General features: G+C 35.9%; 1 protein-coding gene across 2 annotated transcripts; it reads right to left on the reverse strand.

Annotated features, from left to right (window-relative positions):
• Positions 1 to 8,705: 8,705 nt before the first annotated feature.
• LOC103718093 (homocysteine S-methyltransferase 2) lies at positions 8,706 to 19,110 on the reverse strand. Of its 2 annotated transcripts, XM_008806754.3 has the most exons (8): positions 18,856 to 19,110; positions 17,336 to 17,392; positions 17,030 to 17,259; positions 16,802 to 16,931; positions 12,621 to 12,824; positions 10,272 to 10,343; positions 9,109 to 9,309; positions 8,706 to 9,018 (listed from the first exon to the last, which is right to left on the reverse strand). In XM_008806754.3, the coding sequence occupies exons 1-7, from the start codon at positions 19,030 to 19,032 to the stop codon at positions 9,136 to 9,138; spliced, it is 1,044 nt and encodes a 347-aa protein (XP_008804976.2). In that variant the 5' UTR covers positions 19,033 to 19,110; the 3' UTR covers positions 8,706 to 9,018; positions 9,109 to 9,135. The 2 variants fall into 2 exon arrangements, with proteins under 2 accessions (XP_008804976.2, XP_008804975.2); XM_008806753.4 differs by having other exon boundaries at positions 8,706 to 9,309.
• Between the last annotated feature and the right edge of the window lie 820 nt (positions 19,111 to 19,930).

Consider the following 19,930-nt stretch of genomic DNA (forward strand, 5'->3'; position numbering starts at 1 on the left):
CCTCTAATGATCATGTCAATTGTCAATTTCCAGCAAAGCCATGCATCATGGTCTGGTCAACTAGAAACTAGACCAGTAATCAGAGCACAAGTGATCAAAATATTGTCAATCAAAACATTGCACATTACTTAATTTATCAAATCAATTATTTGATAAAATTTCTAACAATACATATTTCCTTCACAAATTGTTGGTCAACAAAAAGATATAATTTTTGTTGTAAGTAAGTAACAGATAAAGTCTCCATTAAGCCCATGGAAACTATTACAAAGTCTAAATTGATGGAGAAAAGGTCCTATGCTGATTAAGGAAAAGGCATTAGATAAATTTGTTCTCAAGCCTATTCCTAACATCAATTCTTTCAACAAAGGCCAGTTGGTGACATTATGTAAATAAACAAATTGTTGTTAATGGTCATGCATGGATCCCCTATGAAATGGGACCATGGGAATAACTGAAAAAAGCGATGGAATATTGTTGACGCTAGAAAGAAGTATCGAGAAAAGATTAAGTGGGCTCAACTTTGCCGACGCTATATAGAAGCATCGTTTTGTTATTAGTTTTCGACGACACTTCTTTGTGTTGGCACGCTAAAACTATTTTTCCAATGCTTTTTCTAAGCGTCGTAAAATCTATGATGCTTTAAAGTGTCGTTGGAAGCCAAAAGACACTCAAACCCTAGCTTGACTCAGCCCGAGCCTTTCTAAATTTTCTCTCTCCTATTTTGCTACCTCCCCCGGCCTCCTCTTCCTTCCTCTCGCCTGGCCTCCACCTCCATCATCAACCTCTCCTAGCCCCCGGCCTACTCCTCCGTGGCCTCTTGCCTGACCTCCTCCTCCATCACCAGCCTCTTCGTCGGTCTCCTCTCCATCGCCTCTCGCCTGGTCTCCTTCTCTGTCACCTCGTCCTCAATCCTATAGAAAGAAGGTTAGTTCATTTGCACCTTTTCGTCCTCCCAGCCATTTACTATTGTTCTATCACATTAGCTGCGGCTATTTATGTCATTTTGAATGCCATGGGGAACCCTTAGTTGTTTGTCATCAATGGTTGGAGGAAGATCCCTCATTTCCTTCTATTTCATTTTTGTTTTCTTTTCCAGGTGACGGAGTCCAACACACTTGCCATCCGGTTGATAGCTGATTGAACCAAATCTAGGAAATTAGGAACATGCAGCGCTGGGGGAGGGCCTCTAGTTAAATTTAATAAGATGTCAACAATGTAGAGAAATAGAGGTAAAGAATGGAGTGGGCTGAGAGGAGGATGGGCATGATGATGGCTTAGTAACATTAAGCTTTTATAATGTTGGAATGCAGAAGTAGGAATCTAATTTGGTGGGGAGTGGAGGTGAAGCACATATTAGAGGGTTGGAGAATATGAGGGTTTGACTATTTGGAATGTTTTTGAAACTTTGAATTTTATGGGGCTATGGGGTTTGTTGTTTGTTTTAATATCTTGCAGGATAACTTTATTTAGACAAGGTTGATATTTATCCTCCATCACATTTAAAATCTAGCTTGTGTGTCCTTAAAATTGTAGGCATCATTGAAGAGTGGATTATCAGTCATTTGAGTTAAATCACTACTCCTTGTTAATTATATCCTTTGTTTCTTGTTTGGAGGAGGGGTCTCTGAAGTTTGGGTGATCCAAGGCTTGGACTCGAGGGAAAACGTGATTCCGGATTTGGACGTAGAATTTGGTAGAGGAAGGCTGGGTGTGTAGTGAGCTTGTGTTGTTCAGTACAAAGAAAAGTATATATGTTTTATTATGCATATGTATATATGTATCTATATATATACAACTCTTGTACATATATGTTTTTTATGGAATATAAGATTATTTTTTTTGTTTATTTTTTTAGATAAGTTGCAAATCAGTATTTTAATAGAATGGATAAAAGTTGGATAAATAAGCTGAGATCCAGCAAATAATATTTGGATAGAATTCAAAATTTTATTAAATTTGCTTTTGAGAAAGCTAATATGAATGAAAAGATTTTATGTCCATATCGAAAATGTGCGAATTATTCTCCTCTCTTTTCAAAAACTATTGAAGAATATTTGGTATGGAATGGTTTTCTAAAAGGTTATAATGAATGGGTATTTCATGGAGAGTCCATACTGTCGTCTCCATGTAACCAACCCTCCTATATAAAACACATCTCTAGTTTTGGATCCAGTAACATGAAAAAAAATTATATAGGAGAAAATAATATAAAAGGTTTACTCAAAGATGCTCTTGGACATTGTATTAAAATTTTAATAGATTTTAGTAGAGGACAAGAAGCAACTGTAATAGGTGATGAGCATACATTTATTGATTCTTTGTATGTTGAGGAATCTATACATTCATCTAATAATGACACAGCTCAATATCATAACTTGGTGAGAGATTGTGATCAAGAACTATATCCAAATGTAAAAAAAAATTTAATTTTTTTTTTCGTGTATTTATTTCATTTGAAATATTTGAATGGGTGGTCTAGCAAGTCTTTCACTATGCTGCTTCAATTATTAAAGAATGCATTTCCGGAAGGTGTTACTTTGCCATCATCTTCTTATGAAGGCAAGAACGGATGTTGAGCCAACTGATGAACTAAATGCTACAACGAGTTGGTTAGGATGGATGTTGAATAAGAAAGCAATAATCTTGATTCTTAATGGTAAGAAATATTTATGATGTATACATTGCATGAATTATTGTGTTCTCTTATCATCTTTAGTTAATAAATGTTGTTTCTTATTAGCAATTCATTTAGTATTGAATTATCATTTAAGATATTGATTCTTATTTATGCATATAAGATAACAACATGCGCTGAGAAAAACGATTCAGAGATGTAGAGTTTCAGCAGTCTCAGATGAGATCATGTTCTAAACAGTTCCAGTAGCCCCATGAGCCCCAGAAGCACGAGCCGAGTCATAGCAAGAGCCCTAATCCCAACACGAGCCTCCTGCTGGTTACCCAGACAAGAATGATATTATGGGTGACTTTCAGATCCAAGATAATTTGATTGAAATATTATATATTAATTGCTATTACAATCTAGATATTTTAATTCATTTGCCTTCATTTTTTTAATGCATCTTTGATTACATTTTTATAGATGGATGGGAGAGAGTGAGGATGAGACAAGGACCCACTCGAGCAAGGAATGTGTGGTAGCTTCGTGAGAGTGAGAAGATCACCATCCGATGCAACGAACTAGGCCAGCCTTTCAAGAGGGCTAGAAGCATTTTAGCAAGTTTTTTAGGATCGGTTGCGCGGAAAGGTCAGTTGTGTTCGCTTAACTATGCGAAGTGAAATATGCTTCCGATTGACCTTCTTAGAGTTGTATAAGTAAATAATTGAACTTGATATTATGCGTTAATTTGCTTACTATTAGAATTATAATTTTTGATTTAACATTGTTATAACATTCCTTACTTTGGTGTATAGTAAGTTTATGCTCCTTGTGCTAAAGTTCCTCAACTGCAAATGGAAAGACTATAAAGAAAAGTTAAAGACGGACTATAAGGGTGAGGGTATGTTGGAGGAGAAGGTTGCTTGTAATTGTCCTCTTGATGTATACCCTCATTAGTGGAGGGAGCTTGTTCAGTACTGATTTTTCGAGAGAGGACAGGTTGTGTATGCTCTCTTAATACCTTATATTGTATTTATTATTAATATAGAATGCAAATATATTCATCGATTATATTACATTATTTACTTTGTTTGGCAGACATATCAAGCATCTCAGGTGGTTCCTCACACATTAGGCTCCAAGAGTTATGCAAGGTGTAGAGATAAATTTGTATATTTCTTTGAAACTCTGTCATATATCAAACTACTCGATCGTATATTCATAGAGATGAAACTCTTGAATTTGTATGCGTGTATCTTCTATCATATATCATGTATCATGGATGATATATAGCTTGCCGATATACTTTTTGTTGTAGATGGAAGAGCATGGGAGAGAGCCTAGTGACGTGGATTTTTGCAAGATGATTTACACCCAGCAAGATGGTAGCTTTGTCCAAAAGGAGTCGGGAGAGATAGTTGTAAGTATTGATAATCAATTTGTGCAATGATTTTCTATTAGTTTCATTTTTTTCAAACATTAATAAGATTGTTTTTTTCTAAAATATAGGACAGGGCTACATTCCTTATTGCAGAGCGTGTTGAGGAGTCATCATCATCTGGTGAGATTTGTAGTTTGAAGGCAGCGATGGAGGAGATAAGGCAAAGCTATCAAACAAAGATGGAGGAGATGAGGCAGAGCCATCAAACGGAGATACAATCTTTGAGGCTCAGCTTGACTGGATTGCATCTTTGTTGCATAGGTTTGTCCCTCCTTGGATAAATAACTACATCTATTTGAATATTTTACTTAATTATTATTTATTTTTGTATGAGCTTAATGATTCTTATATTCTTAACTTCGAAAGTTTCTATTTTTTTGTAGCCTTCTAATATTTCTAGTACTCGTAGAGATGATGATGATGATGAGATCGACCCTTGATAGCTCTTAGACTATTTATTTAGAAGTTTTATATGTATATTTTTTATGTTTTTCGAAGCATATTATAAATGTAAATTGACAATATAAAAGTAATCATATTTGACAATGTGAATATTTCGATTGATCTATTTAATTGTGACATGTGTTATTATATGACTTCTGTTGTATATATGTTTGGTGTATATATTTATATACAGAGTTTTAATTTTTTTAAGAAAAATTAACTCTTACGATGCTTTAAAGCGTCGTTAAAATGTATATCAACGATACTTATTAGCGTCATTAATTAGAGACGCAAATAAGCATAGCTGATATAAAATGCTTCATCGTCGATGCTTTTAAAAAGCGTCGGCGATTAGCGATGCTTATAAGCGTCGATGTTTTTTATAACTACCGATGCTTTCAAAAAGCATCGCAATGTTGGTTTTCATCGGTAGTATAACTGACGTTTTTGCGACACTTTAGAAAGCATCTGTAATAATACTACCAGCACATTTTAGCAATGCCTGATTTTTTTGTAGTGTAGTTTACAACTTGAAAGCAAATGGAAAATGTGACCAATTTTCCCACAACAAGTAGTGGTCTTCAATTACTAAACTGACAAAATTCAGTGAGAGAACTATAAATCTAGGATATTTTGTTGAGAATAGTTATTTAACCAGTCAAAAAGCCAAAACTATCATAGTTTACATTATTCATCTCTGAAAACTTTTATTCAAAATATCCACAAAAGGTGCAATAAAATTCTAAATATTAGTTCTTCCATAAGCACGATCGTCCCTCTTCCTCTCAACACTTCCTTACTTTTATTGATTATTTTAGTTTTAGGACATAATTTCCAAATTAGAAGTAATAATTAGAATTATCATATGTTTTCTATTTATATTCACTATTTTTTAGTTGACTATTTATATAAAATTAATTAATGTTTCAACTTAAATTTTAAATTAATTAGTTATTTATATGATTAATATATAAAAAATAATTCATATATAATTAATTTATAAAACTGTTTGTTAAATTAATTAAAATAAAATTATTTATTTATATAATTTTTATATAATTATAAATTATGTAGATTATAAGTTTATATTTCTCTACTTCTTTAGTATAAATAAGTGTCATAAATTAATAATAATTATACTTTTTTATTTGTAAAAATATTATACAAATATCATCCATCCTTTCTTTCATTCCTTCTATACCAAATAGAGGAAAAAATATTTTCCATTCATCCATCCATGTTTCACCAATATCCATCCTCTCCCTCGTCTATTCTTCCTCCTTATCCATCCTTCCTCCAATTCATCCTTCATATCAAACAAGAAGATGGAATCCTTGAAGAGGCGGCATCACTCATACTCTATTTTTTTTTTTGACCAAAATGTCGACCAGTTAAGTTTCTAACCCTACATGTCATGATTAAGTGTAGTAACGAGAGGTGCCAAAGGAGATAATTTTTTTTGTATATTTTATGTGGCATGAATAGTCGTATATATACAAAGAAAAGGGAACGAATCCCACACAATATATATCAAGAATAGAAAACACATATTATACAGAATCAAATTCCACATAATATGATAGAATTAAATTCCACATAATATGCATCAAGAAAGAAAAATACAGATTGGTGCAAGGTGTGATATTCGTAATACTCTTCCTCAAGTTGGAGTATGCATATCCGTAATGCCCAACTTTTGCAGTAAATCCAGAAAATGTTCACGACTCAAGGCTTTTGTGAAAATATTAGCAAGTTGTTGACCGGTGGGAACGTGAGCAGAGGCGAGCACATAATTTTTTGTGAACGATATGGCAATTAATCTCAATGTGTTTGGTACATTCATGAAAGATAGGATTCTAAGCAATATGGAGAGCAGTTGGATTATTGCAATAAAGGAGCACTGGTTGAGGATGAGACACAGTAAGATCATGGAGAAGGGTCTTAAGCCAAGTGAGTTCATATGTGGTAGAGGCTAAAGGATGGTACTCAGCTTCAGCAGAGGAGCATGAGACGGTGCATTTCTTCTTAGTGTGCCAAGAGATAAGACTGGTGCCAAGTTGAATGAAAAAAATCAATGGTGGAATGCCAAGTTAAGGGACGACTGGCCCAATCGGAATCAGAGTATGTGGAAACTTGGAGAGTGTTGGTGGCAAAAAAGAAAACCACTTAGCTTAGTGAGGACTTGATGCGCAAAACATGGATAGCAACATTGTAGTGGGGTTATCTGGGTTGATGCATGATTTGACTAAGAATGTTCACTGGAAAGACAATGTCAAGGCGGGTGATAGTAAGGTAAATCAACTAACCCACTAGACGATGATAAGAACCCAAATCGGAAAGGAGAGCACCATCAGGGTCATTGAGCTTGAGATGTTCCTTCAGAAAGTGAGCAAGACGTGCACTTGAATGTCCACTGTCAGTGAGGATATCTAAGGTATACTTGCGCTGATTAAGAAAAATACCAACTAGGGAGTAAGCAACCTCAAGACCAAGGGAATATTTTAATGTGCCAAGGTCCTTGATTTTGAATTGGCCGACAAATAAAGTCTTGAACTTGGTGATTAGTGAAATATCATTGCCTACGAGAAGGAGATCATCGACATAAACTAGAACAAGGATAAAAAGAGAAACCTGGTGAGAGTAAATAATGAGTAATCAGCTTGAGAATAGCGAAACCCAGCAGAAATTAAAACTGAAGAAAGCTTGGAGAACCAACTGCAAGATGCCTGCTTGAGACCATAAAGAGACTTGCAAAGGTGACAAACACGAGTCTCCCCCTGCTTGCAATAACTTGGTGGAGGAAGCATATAGACCTCTTCAGTCAAATCGCCATGGAGAAAGGCGTTATTAACATCTAATTGATGAAGAAACCAATTGCGGGCAGCAGCAATGGTAAGAACACAATGTACTGTAACTAAATTTGCAATAGGAGCAAAAGTATCTTGATAATCAAATCCTTCAACTTGAGTGTAACCCTTAGCAACCAAGTGAGCTTTTTGACGCTCAATGGATCCATCAGCCTTAAGCTTAGTTTTGAATACCCACTTGCAACTAATAAACTTTTTGTCAGGAGGAAAGGATTGAAGGATCCATATATGATTAGCTTCCAAGGCTTGAATTTTAGTAATCATGGCGTCACGCCAATGAGAGTGACGCATGACTTGAGAGTAAGTGGTAAGATCGGTGTGACAAGAGAGAGCAGATAGAAAAGCCAAATAATTGTTAGAGAAACAATGATATGAAAGCAAAAAAGACAAGGAATGAACCATACCCGAGGAGTGCCGACGAGCAGGTGAAGCCGTGGAGGACGTGGAGGAGAGGGTGAGATATATATAGTCTTAAAGGTTGGTAGGGCGCTAATAGGTATGTTGAGGGCAAGATTGAGAGATGAGAGGAGGCAAGGATGAGTTGGTATGGTTGGGAGACATGGATGAAGTTGAAAAAAAAAATCAAGTGGAGGTATATGTTTAGGAGCAAGAAGGGGTATAACAGAAGTAGGTGAATTTGGCAAATTCTTGTGTTGAAAATATATATATATATTTTCATGAAAAGTCACGTCTCATGAAATAAGGACAAGGATACCTTTGTTTTCCAAGTGGGATAATTGTCTCTATTAAATAGAGTCGAGACTAGAATAATATCCAGATGATCTGCCGGGTGAAGAAAATAGAGAGATGAGACATCCATGACTGGTTGGGATGTCTAATTGAAAATAGAAGAATTGTCGGACATGACAAAGGTGGAAGATGATGATTGGGTGTTAGACATAGCAGAAGCTAGAGGATCATGCATGCTCTAATACCATGATAAGAGTGGTAACAAGAGGCACCAAAGGAGAGATTTTTTTGTATGTTTCATGTGGCATGAACAACCGTATATATACAAAGGAAAGGGAACGAATCCTACACAATATGCATCAAAAATAGAAAATACATATTGTACAGAATCAAATCCCACATAATATAATATAATCAAATCCCACACAATATGCTTCAAAAATGAAAAATACATATCGTACAGAAGCAAATCCCACATAATATGACAATCAAATCCTACACGATATGCATTCCCACATGATATGCATCAAAAAAGAAAAATACAGATTGGGTGCACGGCGTGATATTCGTAAAATGTCACATGAAGTAATAAAATTTTTTGAATTGCTCTAGCTCTACTGCTAAGCAGTATAACAAAGAAAAGTGGTGCGAACCTCATCAAGGATTCATCAAAATCAACCATGTTCTCACCAACAATGTTTGTCGTGAAATTTTGAATGGTGACTGGTGAACCAACTATGTTTTGGGGTCTTGAGGCCTTTTTCCTAGGCCTCATCCCAGTTTATGATGGAGCCAAAAAAATAAATTACAGAAGTCCAAACACCTTTCAATTTCACAATTTCCACTGCCAAGTTATGTATTACTAAACGGAACTACATCATCTGATATCGTTTTAAGCAGATAGCCATGAAGGCAGTCCAAGCAAAATTCAATAAGGACACCATGGTCACCTTTACCTGCATTAGTTTTTCCCAGATATTAACAGAGTAAGCACTAGCATTTCAGGGGAAAAGGAAAAATTTTAATGCAGAGTTTAGCATGAATACATTAAAGTTAAGCCTATAGATATATTATTATATCTGGATTCCATCTGGTTTAAACACATCATCTTCCTTGTGCAGGGCTCTCGATACGGCTCTTATGGTGTTTGGAGTTGTCCTGCAGCAGCCTCCTATAAGGGAAGCTCCAGCTTCATGCCACCTGCTAACATAGGAAACAAAATCTTCATCTGAAACATCTGTGGACGCCTGCAAGCAAGAAAGAGGCATATTAGTGGAAATATATCTTCAACCACCTCTAAAGTTTCATATGTAATCTTTCATATAATTAAGGATTGTTATTTTCTTTGGGAGGTGCTCGAATATCAGGCAATAACCAAGAGAGATCCAAATAAAAGCATTAACAGAAGAGAGAAACAGCTGGAATCATTGGAGTTCGATTCTCCAACCATATCGATAATCCATGCAAAAGGTGACTTGCAGTATCATAAAAATCTTAAAAATGTATGAACATTGGTCTCCCCTTTCTCTTCCTCTGCCTCCACAAATTGAATGGAAGGGTTCCCCAATACTCTAAGATTGTATGACAATAACCGAGAATCCATCATCCCTTTAGGGGAGGTATGGCAAACTAGAAAGAACCGGAATTTGTACATCTTGGAGATATCATAATCGCTAAAATTTAGGATGCCTTGAATCATCTTTTAGAATAATTCATGAAGCCGACAGCAGAATGATTTTAAGGTTGCTTGTATCAGCACGCCCTAGTATTCAAAGACAACTTAAGACCTTAGAGCAATGAACATGAAGCCAACAACAGAATGACTTTAAGGTTGCTATGCTTCGTTTCTTAAAAGAATTCAAATTGCATACAGGACAACACCTTAAGATAGAATGGATTTACTAGGTCTAGCAGTGATGGTTGGGGTAAGGCATGTTATAGTTCAAATGTTGTTCAATTAAAATTCACTAGGGCGTGTTCCTTTCTATTTTAATAGTAAACTAGGATTTTCCAGCAGAAACCTTAACAAACAGAGAAATGCCAAGTCAGAAACTAGGTCACATATCACAATAAAAAATAGTAGAAACATAATAAAAAATAGTAGAAACATAAATTTTCTTTATTTTCTGATTTAAGATAGCAGAAATTTATATGAGAGATAAAATTATGATTTGAAAATTCCATTTAAAGTTTCAGAATAGAAGCTTACCACCCATTCTTTTCTATCAGCATCATAGCTCTCACCACTGTTTGGATAGACCAAAATTGGTTTATTTGTCGCCTGACCAAAATGTAAGCCACAAACAAATTAACAGTAGCACAGGTTAGCAGAATAAAAACAGCAGGAGCATCACCTCTTGAAAAATGCATCAGTAATCAAACAATAATCTATATTTCATCAAGTAGATATCAAAAACAACAAGTCAGCATTTTCTGCTACTCTGCAGTTGATGTTAAGGTAATATTAGTAATATCAGACATTTGATTCAAGCAATTACTGGAGCAGGAAATGCCATTGCTATAAGTATTTTGAAAGGGGTAATACTTATATGAACTCACAATATGCACTCACCTTGGTCTAAATTTAATTTTTGTTTTTTAACCTTTCTCATTGGCTTCTTTGTCCATTTTTAACATATATAAAAACTAATCAGATTCAAATCTGCATCTCTCAGCATCTAACCATCACAATCTCACCAATATATACCTACATGTCCTCAAATTTTTGAAGCTTAACCTTTTCTTTTCCATATCCATTTTCTTAATTTTCTGTGAAATCATATTTGGGACATCAAATCGAAAACTGTTTTCTAAGGTGGAATCAATCATACAAACACATGAGAATATGGGAACTGAGGAAGACCTCTCTCCAAGAAGAGGACTTTAAGTCAGGATTATATCAAATGAAGCAGAATCTGCTCGTAACAGGTTTTGAAATGGGTTGATTTTGCCATCAATCTAACATTATAATTTACATAGATTACTTAGGTTAAGTTACTTATTAGAGGCACTTTGATCGGTTTTATAAGTTGTTCAAGCTGTTATATACTGTGGTAAAGGACATAAGCAAAGAAAAGTTAATGCACATGAACTTTAAAATAAATAGAAAGAACTCTTATATGCATAAATGATATGCTTGTTGGAATTCGTGGCCCATGTTCATTCTTGCAATATTAAATATATGAGATAGAATATTAAGAGCAAGGTTAGACAAACCGACCGAACCGACGTACCGGTGAAGACCAGTAACGGTTCGGAATCGGTACCGAACCGGTTCTGGAAAAAAAAATGCACGGACGCGCGCGTCCGAGTTATGCTGTAGAGTGGCATTTAATGCTGTCACTCTGTCGTATTAAAAGCGGCCACGCGGGACAGCACGTGGGCTCGCTGCCCCACATGGTGAGCCCGCGCGGGGAAGGGCGCGTGGTTTTCCGCACGTCGACTGCGATTCCCACCGTGTGGAACACGCACGGACACGATTCGGGGACGCGGTTCCCCACTCGTGCCCGCATCCCGAGCGCGGGCGCGCTCCCCGCGGCCTCTCTCTCTCTCTCTCTTTTATTTTCTTTTTTTCCCTCCTCTTCTTCTTTCCGAGCTCCTCCTCTCTTCTTCCCTCTCACGTCCTCTTTTCTCCGCTCTTCCCCCTTTTTCTGCGAGCAAAGGAGCTTTTCTTCCCCACGAGGTTCGGAAGGAAGAAAGAGGTCTTCTTCCCCTCTCTCCTCCTCTCTTCTCCTCTCTTCTCCCCTTCTTCCCCGCGAGAATGTGTGCAAACCGGTGCGGTTCGCACCGGTACAAGCCCGAACCAGTGCGGTTCGACCAGTACCAGACTTGTACCGGTGGAAGCCGATACCGGTATGGTAAACTGACCGGTTCAGCAAACCATGATTAAAAGTGTTCATAACAGACAATAACAATGCTAGTTTTTCAGCTGTCTTTTCTCTGCAAATGTTTGCAAGGTTATGCATAGAAAGGTAGGATAAAATAATGCCAAAGTACAAAAAATGATTTCAACATAAGCTCAGTGCATAAGTATATACTTTCATTTGTCTTAGGCAGAAAAATTCGAAACACTGTGCAAATTAAATTCAATTTCAGTCAAAAATTCCTTAATCCTATAAAAGGGTTTTGCTTGATTTTCTTCTATATATTTTATCAAAAACTTGCATGTGAATCTGGATTCAGGAAGGGAGTCATTGAATTTGTAATCAAGTTTCAACTAGCATGATACAAAATAGACAGCTAATGCTGACAAAAATTGTTCATCATGATCCTTGTGGTGCCATAATACTCTCATGATGTGATATTATTTTCTTTCTTTTCCTTCCATTTTCATTCAATACATGTCCACCTTCAGTTATACAAATTAAATAAGAGCAATCAAGAGTGAAGCAATGCTACAGCAAAAACAAAGTCATGAACATCAGTGCCAAAAACAAAGAAAGGGCTGTCATTCATAAAAGTGCAAAATGCATATTGCAGTATGGACAGGATAAGAACTGGGTGTCCAGTGTACATGTCATAATCACCTAAATTTGCAAACAAAGAGCGCAGGTGGTACCTTTCGAATAGAGAGAATTAGCTTGTGAATAAATCTAGGGGGAGTGCAGTTTATTCCAATTGCAACAACATTTTCACATGAATCAGCAATAGAAACACACTCTAGCAAGGAATCTCCACTGACAACATTAATCCCATCCTTAGAATTAAAAGAAAACCAAGCTGGAATCTTTATGTTACATTCCTCAAGTAACTCAGCATATACCTGTGAAAGCAAAATCACAACTAGGCATAAATACAAAAATTATGCTATTTATCTAACTGAACCTAGTTTCTTTGCATATTAGATGCACATCACTTTTTAAATAGTAAGATACTCTACCTTTGTGCTGAAACCATGAAACTTGAGGCTATTTCAGTATGAAAGTTCAATATATATAGAAGTAGTGGAAAGACTAAAGTTACAAAAGTGATTGTATGAATCATTTTCTAGGAATCACCATCATGATAAATACAGTACACTTCAACTACACAGATTGATCATTCAAAAAAAAAAAAAATCTGTACAGATTGATAATGGAGTGTAAACATAAAAAATGCTGATATTAAATCAAATGACCTAAAATGGATCAATGAAGCTTTAAGTTCCAGTTGATGCTACTTTACTTTTTCACCAATTCTCATCATTTGGATGCTACTTGATGAGCTGTTAGTTTGGGCCTATGATGTCGGAGCTGTATACAAGCAAGTTGTATGTGGCACTCACATGTCTCATTTGATAACGTCTGTCACATGGGGGAATATAATTCACAAAGGTGGATGTCCATGGATGAGCTGAAACTTAATTAAGGGTCTGATGCAGGGTCATAATATGGTTATCTAAATCACCTGTAGGGCTGATTCTAAGCCAACTAGATAATCTTATCCTGGTTTCCTCACTCATGATCCATCCCTTCTTTTTACTTTGACTGACTTAACCCCATTTAGCTGGACTCCATCAACACTCATACTTGAATTTCTATCTTATATAATTTGTTGTTAAGCCATCATTCATTTCGTCTTTCTGCGCACACAACAGAAAGTTATAATAATCTCTCCTAGATAAACAATCTTTGGTCAATAAGAATAAACATTATTGTTATCATCTGCATACGATTCTTTGCCCTTTCACATGCCCAACAAATCCTTTAATATCCCCTTAAAGACCCATGAACCCTTCTTGTGCTTCATTTTACTATTTAGCCCTTGCTATTTAGTTTACTATGCCCTTATGTGCTTCATCTAACTTCATCTACTGTTTAGGACCTATGTTTCTCATTTTGTAACTCCCTTCAATACTGAAGGCCATATTATCTCCTGCCACACATTAAAGTTTTTCAGCTCAAACTCATTTGTTCTGATGCTGGCTAAACAGTTATAAACCCATAATGCTAACATTAAAACAAATGGACAAAGTGAGTGTATTGACCGTGGTTAAGGAATTCACTGAGATGTCGAGCATAAAAGGTACCATCGTAACAGAATTCAATTTTACCATGATCTGAATTTGCATACAATACTCCTATCAACATATCAAACAGGGTTTTATATTTTAAGAGCAAATATAGCAATATGATTACCAACCTATAGTTTTAGTTTTTATGCACGGAAAGTATACTTTCAAAGCCCGCAACTTAGTCCAATAATAGTAGCCATCTCCGAATTCTTGAAAATTATTGAATTATTTTATATTTCCTTGGCTCAATAATGCTCCAAATCATTCTCATTAAAATGAATAATGAAAAATTCACTTATTCAAAATTTATTCACAGATAGTTGCAATATATTTCACAAATTCTTCACAAACAATTGAAGATACCTTTCTGAATAATAAGTCATGGATGCTATATGTTGTACTGTTTAGTCTATTTCGCTATTGTTTATTGTTTTTACCTATCTTGTGCTTTTTTTCACATAATAAACATATGCATATTTCAATAATGTGCTTAATTTTTGCTGTTTGTATAATTTCTAATTTTTCAAATCCTTTCAGAATTTTTATTGAATTTTCATGATTGCCAAAAAAATTCCACAATATTTACCTCCAGCTGCAGTTGTTCCCAAGTGTCAAACTTGTGACTGTGAGTCCAACAAATTTGTGAGGTAAAGAAAAACACTTGCAGAGGTTAAAACAAACTATTATACTAATTACTAGCATTTTCATTGTTTTCCTCAAACTTAGAGAAGACATTTCACAACCTACCCATGTAAGTTAATTATCATCTGCCGAATTACCACTAGCAGCTTTAGAAAAAAGGAAGAATAAGAAGAAGAAAAACAAATTTAAAAGCCAGGAACTGTATAACATGTCGATACACATTTAAATTATGCTAGGTTTGTTGAAAAGACTGCTCACTGACCAGTTTTACATGATTGGATCGACTTCGGGTAATGCAAGGATTTAAATAAACAACTTTCAGGGGCCTGCCTAACGAAGTTGAGTTTTTTTATAACTAAAGGGAAGTGGGTTTACATTTTGATGAGCACTAGGAGAGTATTGGACTATGATTTGGACTTCAGGTAATGCAAGGAGTAAAAGAAACAACTTCCAGAGGCCTACCTAACGAGGTTGAGTGCTTCTTACAAAAGAAAGTGGATTTACTTGTTGATAAGTGCTAGGTGAGTATTAGACTATGATTTGGACTTATATAGAGTGCTTATATCCATTAGTCAATTTTCCATGCAAAACATGGCTCATCCAAGCAAGATTCACCTAAAGGTATATACTGTTTCAGAACATGTTAAGCATTGGTTGCACTCTTAGGTTATGTTTATTTGAAGCACCTAGTTTGTCTCTTGACATAATAAGTATGGTTTGCTTAGGAGCAAAGGCATTAGAGATACTAGTGAATTAGGTAAAGTTATATTTAATCTGACATATCACGGACATAACCAAACCCAAAATGGGATCATGCAGATAGGAACCAAATCCTTAATGTGGCCAAAATAACAACCATATTAGATTTAAAAGTATTATAATCTGATCCAACTTCATTGAAAACAGATAAAGTTGATATGAATCTGGGACTGAGACATGAAATAAACGAAGTCAAGATTATTAAACCTAAATCAAACTTGCCTTGTGTCTAATACCTGAATCTACATCCAGCTTAGCACAAGTCTATTTCTTGTTAGATCTCAACCATGTTAGTCCTATTTGCAGTTACATTGCTATGTAAACCTTTTTCTCTATCTTTTCCCTTTGCCAATAAAAGTGCTTTCACATTATGTGCTTACTGAACACTGAATAACTGAAGAAACGCCAAGCACATGGGGTCCAAGGATTAATAAAAAAAAATTAAAATTAAATTTAATATTGTTTAAAGTCTGGTTCAAGGACATATATGGGTAATAGACTGAAATCCACATATATGTTTAAACCTCCTCCTCATTCTTTCTCCTTCTACTTACTCGGTCTCCATGATGGCTTCTTCCCCACCCTTTTCCCACCTCAAGTCCATCTTATGTGAAATTAAGAAGGTCATTCCCATGTTTCCTGTTTTTCTGCCTTTTCATCTCTTCTCAATCTCATATAGGTTTGATGTTACACCTTTCTTCTTCATTCTATCATATTGTGGGAGAGGATGGAAATGCTCAGTAAGATGAGGACATTCTGAACCTCATAAAATTTCATTCCCCTTTTTACCAGTTTCATTCTCCTTTCTTGGTTGCCTTCTCTTCTAACCATCTCTCCTCATATCATTTGGAATATTCCAATTTTGAGCAGTTTTCTTCTCCCAAAAACCATTCTTCTGTGTTGTTATTCGGGTTGCACCCTAGCTTTATGTTAACAATCCCCTTTCCCTTTACAACTCTATTGATCAGCCCTTCTTATAGGATTCATCGCCCACAAGCCTTAAGGTGCTTCTTGCTTTGTTTCAATTTATCTGTTTTATGACATGTATGTTAAGCATCATATTTTATTATAGTTGGTTATAACTGATCTTCAACTTGCAGTACTTCTATCATTTTCCTTTGCACCATATGACCTTTTGGACAAAAATCTGCTGGTCTTAGTGTGATCCCAAAAAGTTAGATTATGAACCTTTAGTACTTCACTACATATCTATCTCAACATTAGAACATTTGAAAACAACACTGAGTCTTCAACATAGCATTTACAAGAAGACCTACAAAAGACAACAGGAAGTAACCTCTTAAGGAAACTAGATGTAGGAAAAGGAATTAGGTGGCAACAAGTACCTGTGCTTCTAATTTATTTGGAATTGTCTCAAAAGCAACTATATCAGGACCAGCTTCTGAAAGAACCTGAAGTCTTCTCCTATGAAAATCTTTAAGAGTTTCCAGGGTAACTGCTTCTCCATAGTCGCCGCTGCAAAAATGTAAACAAGTCGTACATTCATATATCAAAACTTAACAACAAGTAGAAAATAACAAAAGAAAGGATGGAGAAATACTTCAAAAATGCACCTGTACTCAGAACCATCAGCTAAATATGCTCCATAGCTTCCTACAGATGCTGCAACCAATATAGGGTGTCGTTTGAAAGCATTTTCATTTTTATCAGCATTTTGAGGGCCTTTTAAGTATCTCTTGTGAAATATATCTCGTGCTTCATATGCAATTTCAACACTTCTCTGCAATAATGCTTCGCTTTCCTCTCTAGAAAAGCCTCTAGACTCAAAACCCTGAATAGTAGCCTGTTCCCATGTGGACTATAGTTAAGCTTGGCCTAAGAGGTCATAACTTTAAACAATGAGCAACAATGGATGATACCTGATACGAAGCTGTCATCAGAATATTTGCACCTGCTTCAAGGTAGTCCAGGTGAACCTGCTTCAGTGACATTTGACCATTATAGAATGTAAAAGAAGAAGGAACATAGGCTCTCAGGGGAAAAAAGTAAAAGATATAATGAGAAGAATGCAGATCACCATGGGAAAAAGATAGTTTATCTAAAAGATACACCAGATTGCGTGATCTGGATTACCTGTGTATTCTTAATTAGTTTTAGAGTTCTGACATTTTTACTTTCTTCTATTGAATAAGTCCTTATGAGATCCACAAGTTGCTTTCAAAAACTCCGATTAGAAAAGTTCTCATGTTCTTTGTTTCTACCGACAAATAGTATTTACGAATAGAAACATTTTGGGAAAAATGCCCAGAGATAAGGTGATTATATTAAATAAGGATATGCTGCTTCCCCATCTTCAGTTGGATGCACTAAGCTACCTATTGCTATCTACAGATTGAGCATAGATACCATACTTAAAACATCTATAAAGCCTATAAACAAGAAGGAAGAAACAAAGCATAAATGCATACCGCTGCTTATAAGCAATGTCTGAAGGCCTTATCCCATTTTATGAATGTGGCACTCAAAAATTCATTGCTCTAATAGATTAATTGCTTTTATCAAGATAAGATTCTTTTTTTATTTTTTCCTTTCTGAAGTGACTTAAAGTGTAACACATCAGTCTTCCATTTAATGGAAAAGTACCCATAAACTGGAAGGTGGTCTATTCCAGTTTCTCACCATGGACTGACATTAGTTTGATTCACATTAATATCATTTCAGTACTCAGGTCTAGCCAGCAACCAAAAGACATTAAAAACAAGTGTTATTCACCATTATCTTAATATAGACTGTTTCTGACAGATAATTGCAAGTTGCAACTGATGGCATAGTTTAAGTAAATTTGTGTACATCTAGCATAATTGATCCTTTTTTTTTCTTACGTTCGGAATACAACTCCATGTCTACATTCTCCACCGTAAATTTGGCAGATCAAGTTTATAGTCTAAATTATTTCCTTTTGCATTCAAAAGTCCCTTCCCTCTAATTTTTTTCATTCTATGCATTGCCTTCAGCATCCTTCCTAACCTGTATGCTTAACTGAGTCATGAAAAGTCCATCAACTAGACTGAGCTCGTGTTTCTGATCATCAAATAACATCGACAAAATCATCACCTTTACCTGTCATGGCTCTACTCACCCCCTTCAATTTCTGATACAAATAAATTTGTAAACCCGACAAAAAGAATTAAACATAGGAGATCAAAACAGAATCAGGGAACAACAAATTTTTTTTCCATTTACATTCATATTTTAGATTATTAAAAGAAACAAAAGAAACAAGAATCCCAGCACCACTCATTCATGAGAAAAACACATCAGTTCTGCATTCAACTGAGAATCCCTAAACTCCACGAGACAAAGCAGCAAAGAGCTCGAAAAAAAACCCGTAAAGATTCCAACGTTTTTAAAAGATCGGCAAGAAAGGGAGTGGATTTGCCTTCCTGATGAGATCGGGGGAGGTGAAGAGGCACTTGGCGCTCCAGAGCGCATCCTTGAGATCAGCACCGTTAGCTTCCAGCTGCGTCGCGAGCCCGCCGTCGATCACCGCGCATCCTCCGGCCTCCCGCAGGAACTCCCGCATCATCGTCGTCGGATCCTTCGCCCCTAATCCCATTACCTCCCTCCAGAGAGAACGAGAGAGAGAGAGAGAGAGAGAGAGGAGTCGAAACCCCGCCGCTCCTCAAGTCTGGGGACACTCCATTATATAGCGGGAAGGTATAGATGGTGGAATTTCGGAAATAACCCTGGGCGTTATTTTGAGGGGGCAACAAAGATATCAGAAGTACAGCCAAAGTTGAGATGAAGAGCAGGATTTTTGGGTAAATAAAAAATTTGGACAAATGGAGTCTAGATCCTTTGTGGCCTCCATGGAGAAAATATTACATGGATCAGATCCACTATGTATCTAGAATAAAATAAATTCACCTAATAATTTTACTCTAGGATGAATGAAATCTACTTAAGATGATTTTATCATAGGGCGACGGTGAATCTGATTCGCCTAATAATTTCTCACTCATATCATCAATATAATATAAAACTAGAAAGTTATAAAGGTTTATTCAGGACAATTGCTCGTTTTGTCACCTTTAGTCAGTGTTGGCATAGTTGGTTGGTATCTTATCTTTTGAAAACTTATCTATAAGAAGGTCCAAGATTTAAATCCTAGATATTGCTCGAAGCTCCTGAAATAGAAACTATGTGAGATCGAGGTGAATTCATGAATTTTTAATTTTCCAAATCATGCTTATGATGGCCAGGGAGGTAACATGCGTCAAACAAAATTTAAATTTTTAAAACTTTCTCATGAGTACAGTTAATTGCAGATAATCAGGCACAAGTCAAGCACTCTAGCTGCACCCAGTTTCTAACTAGGAAAGCTTATCAACAGCAGATGCCTGGTGATATGTTCTTTTTATTCATAACATGATTGTCGATTTGTCAATAGCTAGAAAAAATAATTGTCACATGAATCGCTGAAGGGCCATGAATTTAATTAGATCCATTCTAGG

Source organism: Phoenix dactylifera, chromosome 5 (genome assembly GCF_051530095.1).
Source record: "Phoenix dactylifera cultivar Ajwa chromosome 5, Ajwa_hap1_PhDact_Kaust_v1.1, whole genome shotgun sequence".
In the NCBI taxonomy this organism is placed as follows: domain Eukaryota; kingdom Viridiplantae; phylum Streptophyta; class Magnoliopsida; order Arecales; family Arecaceae; genus Phoenix; species Phoenix dactylifera.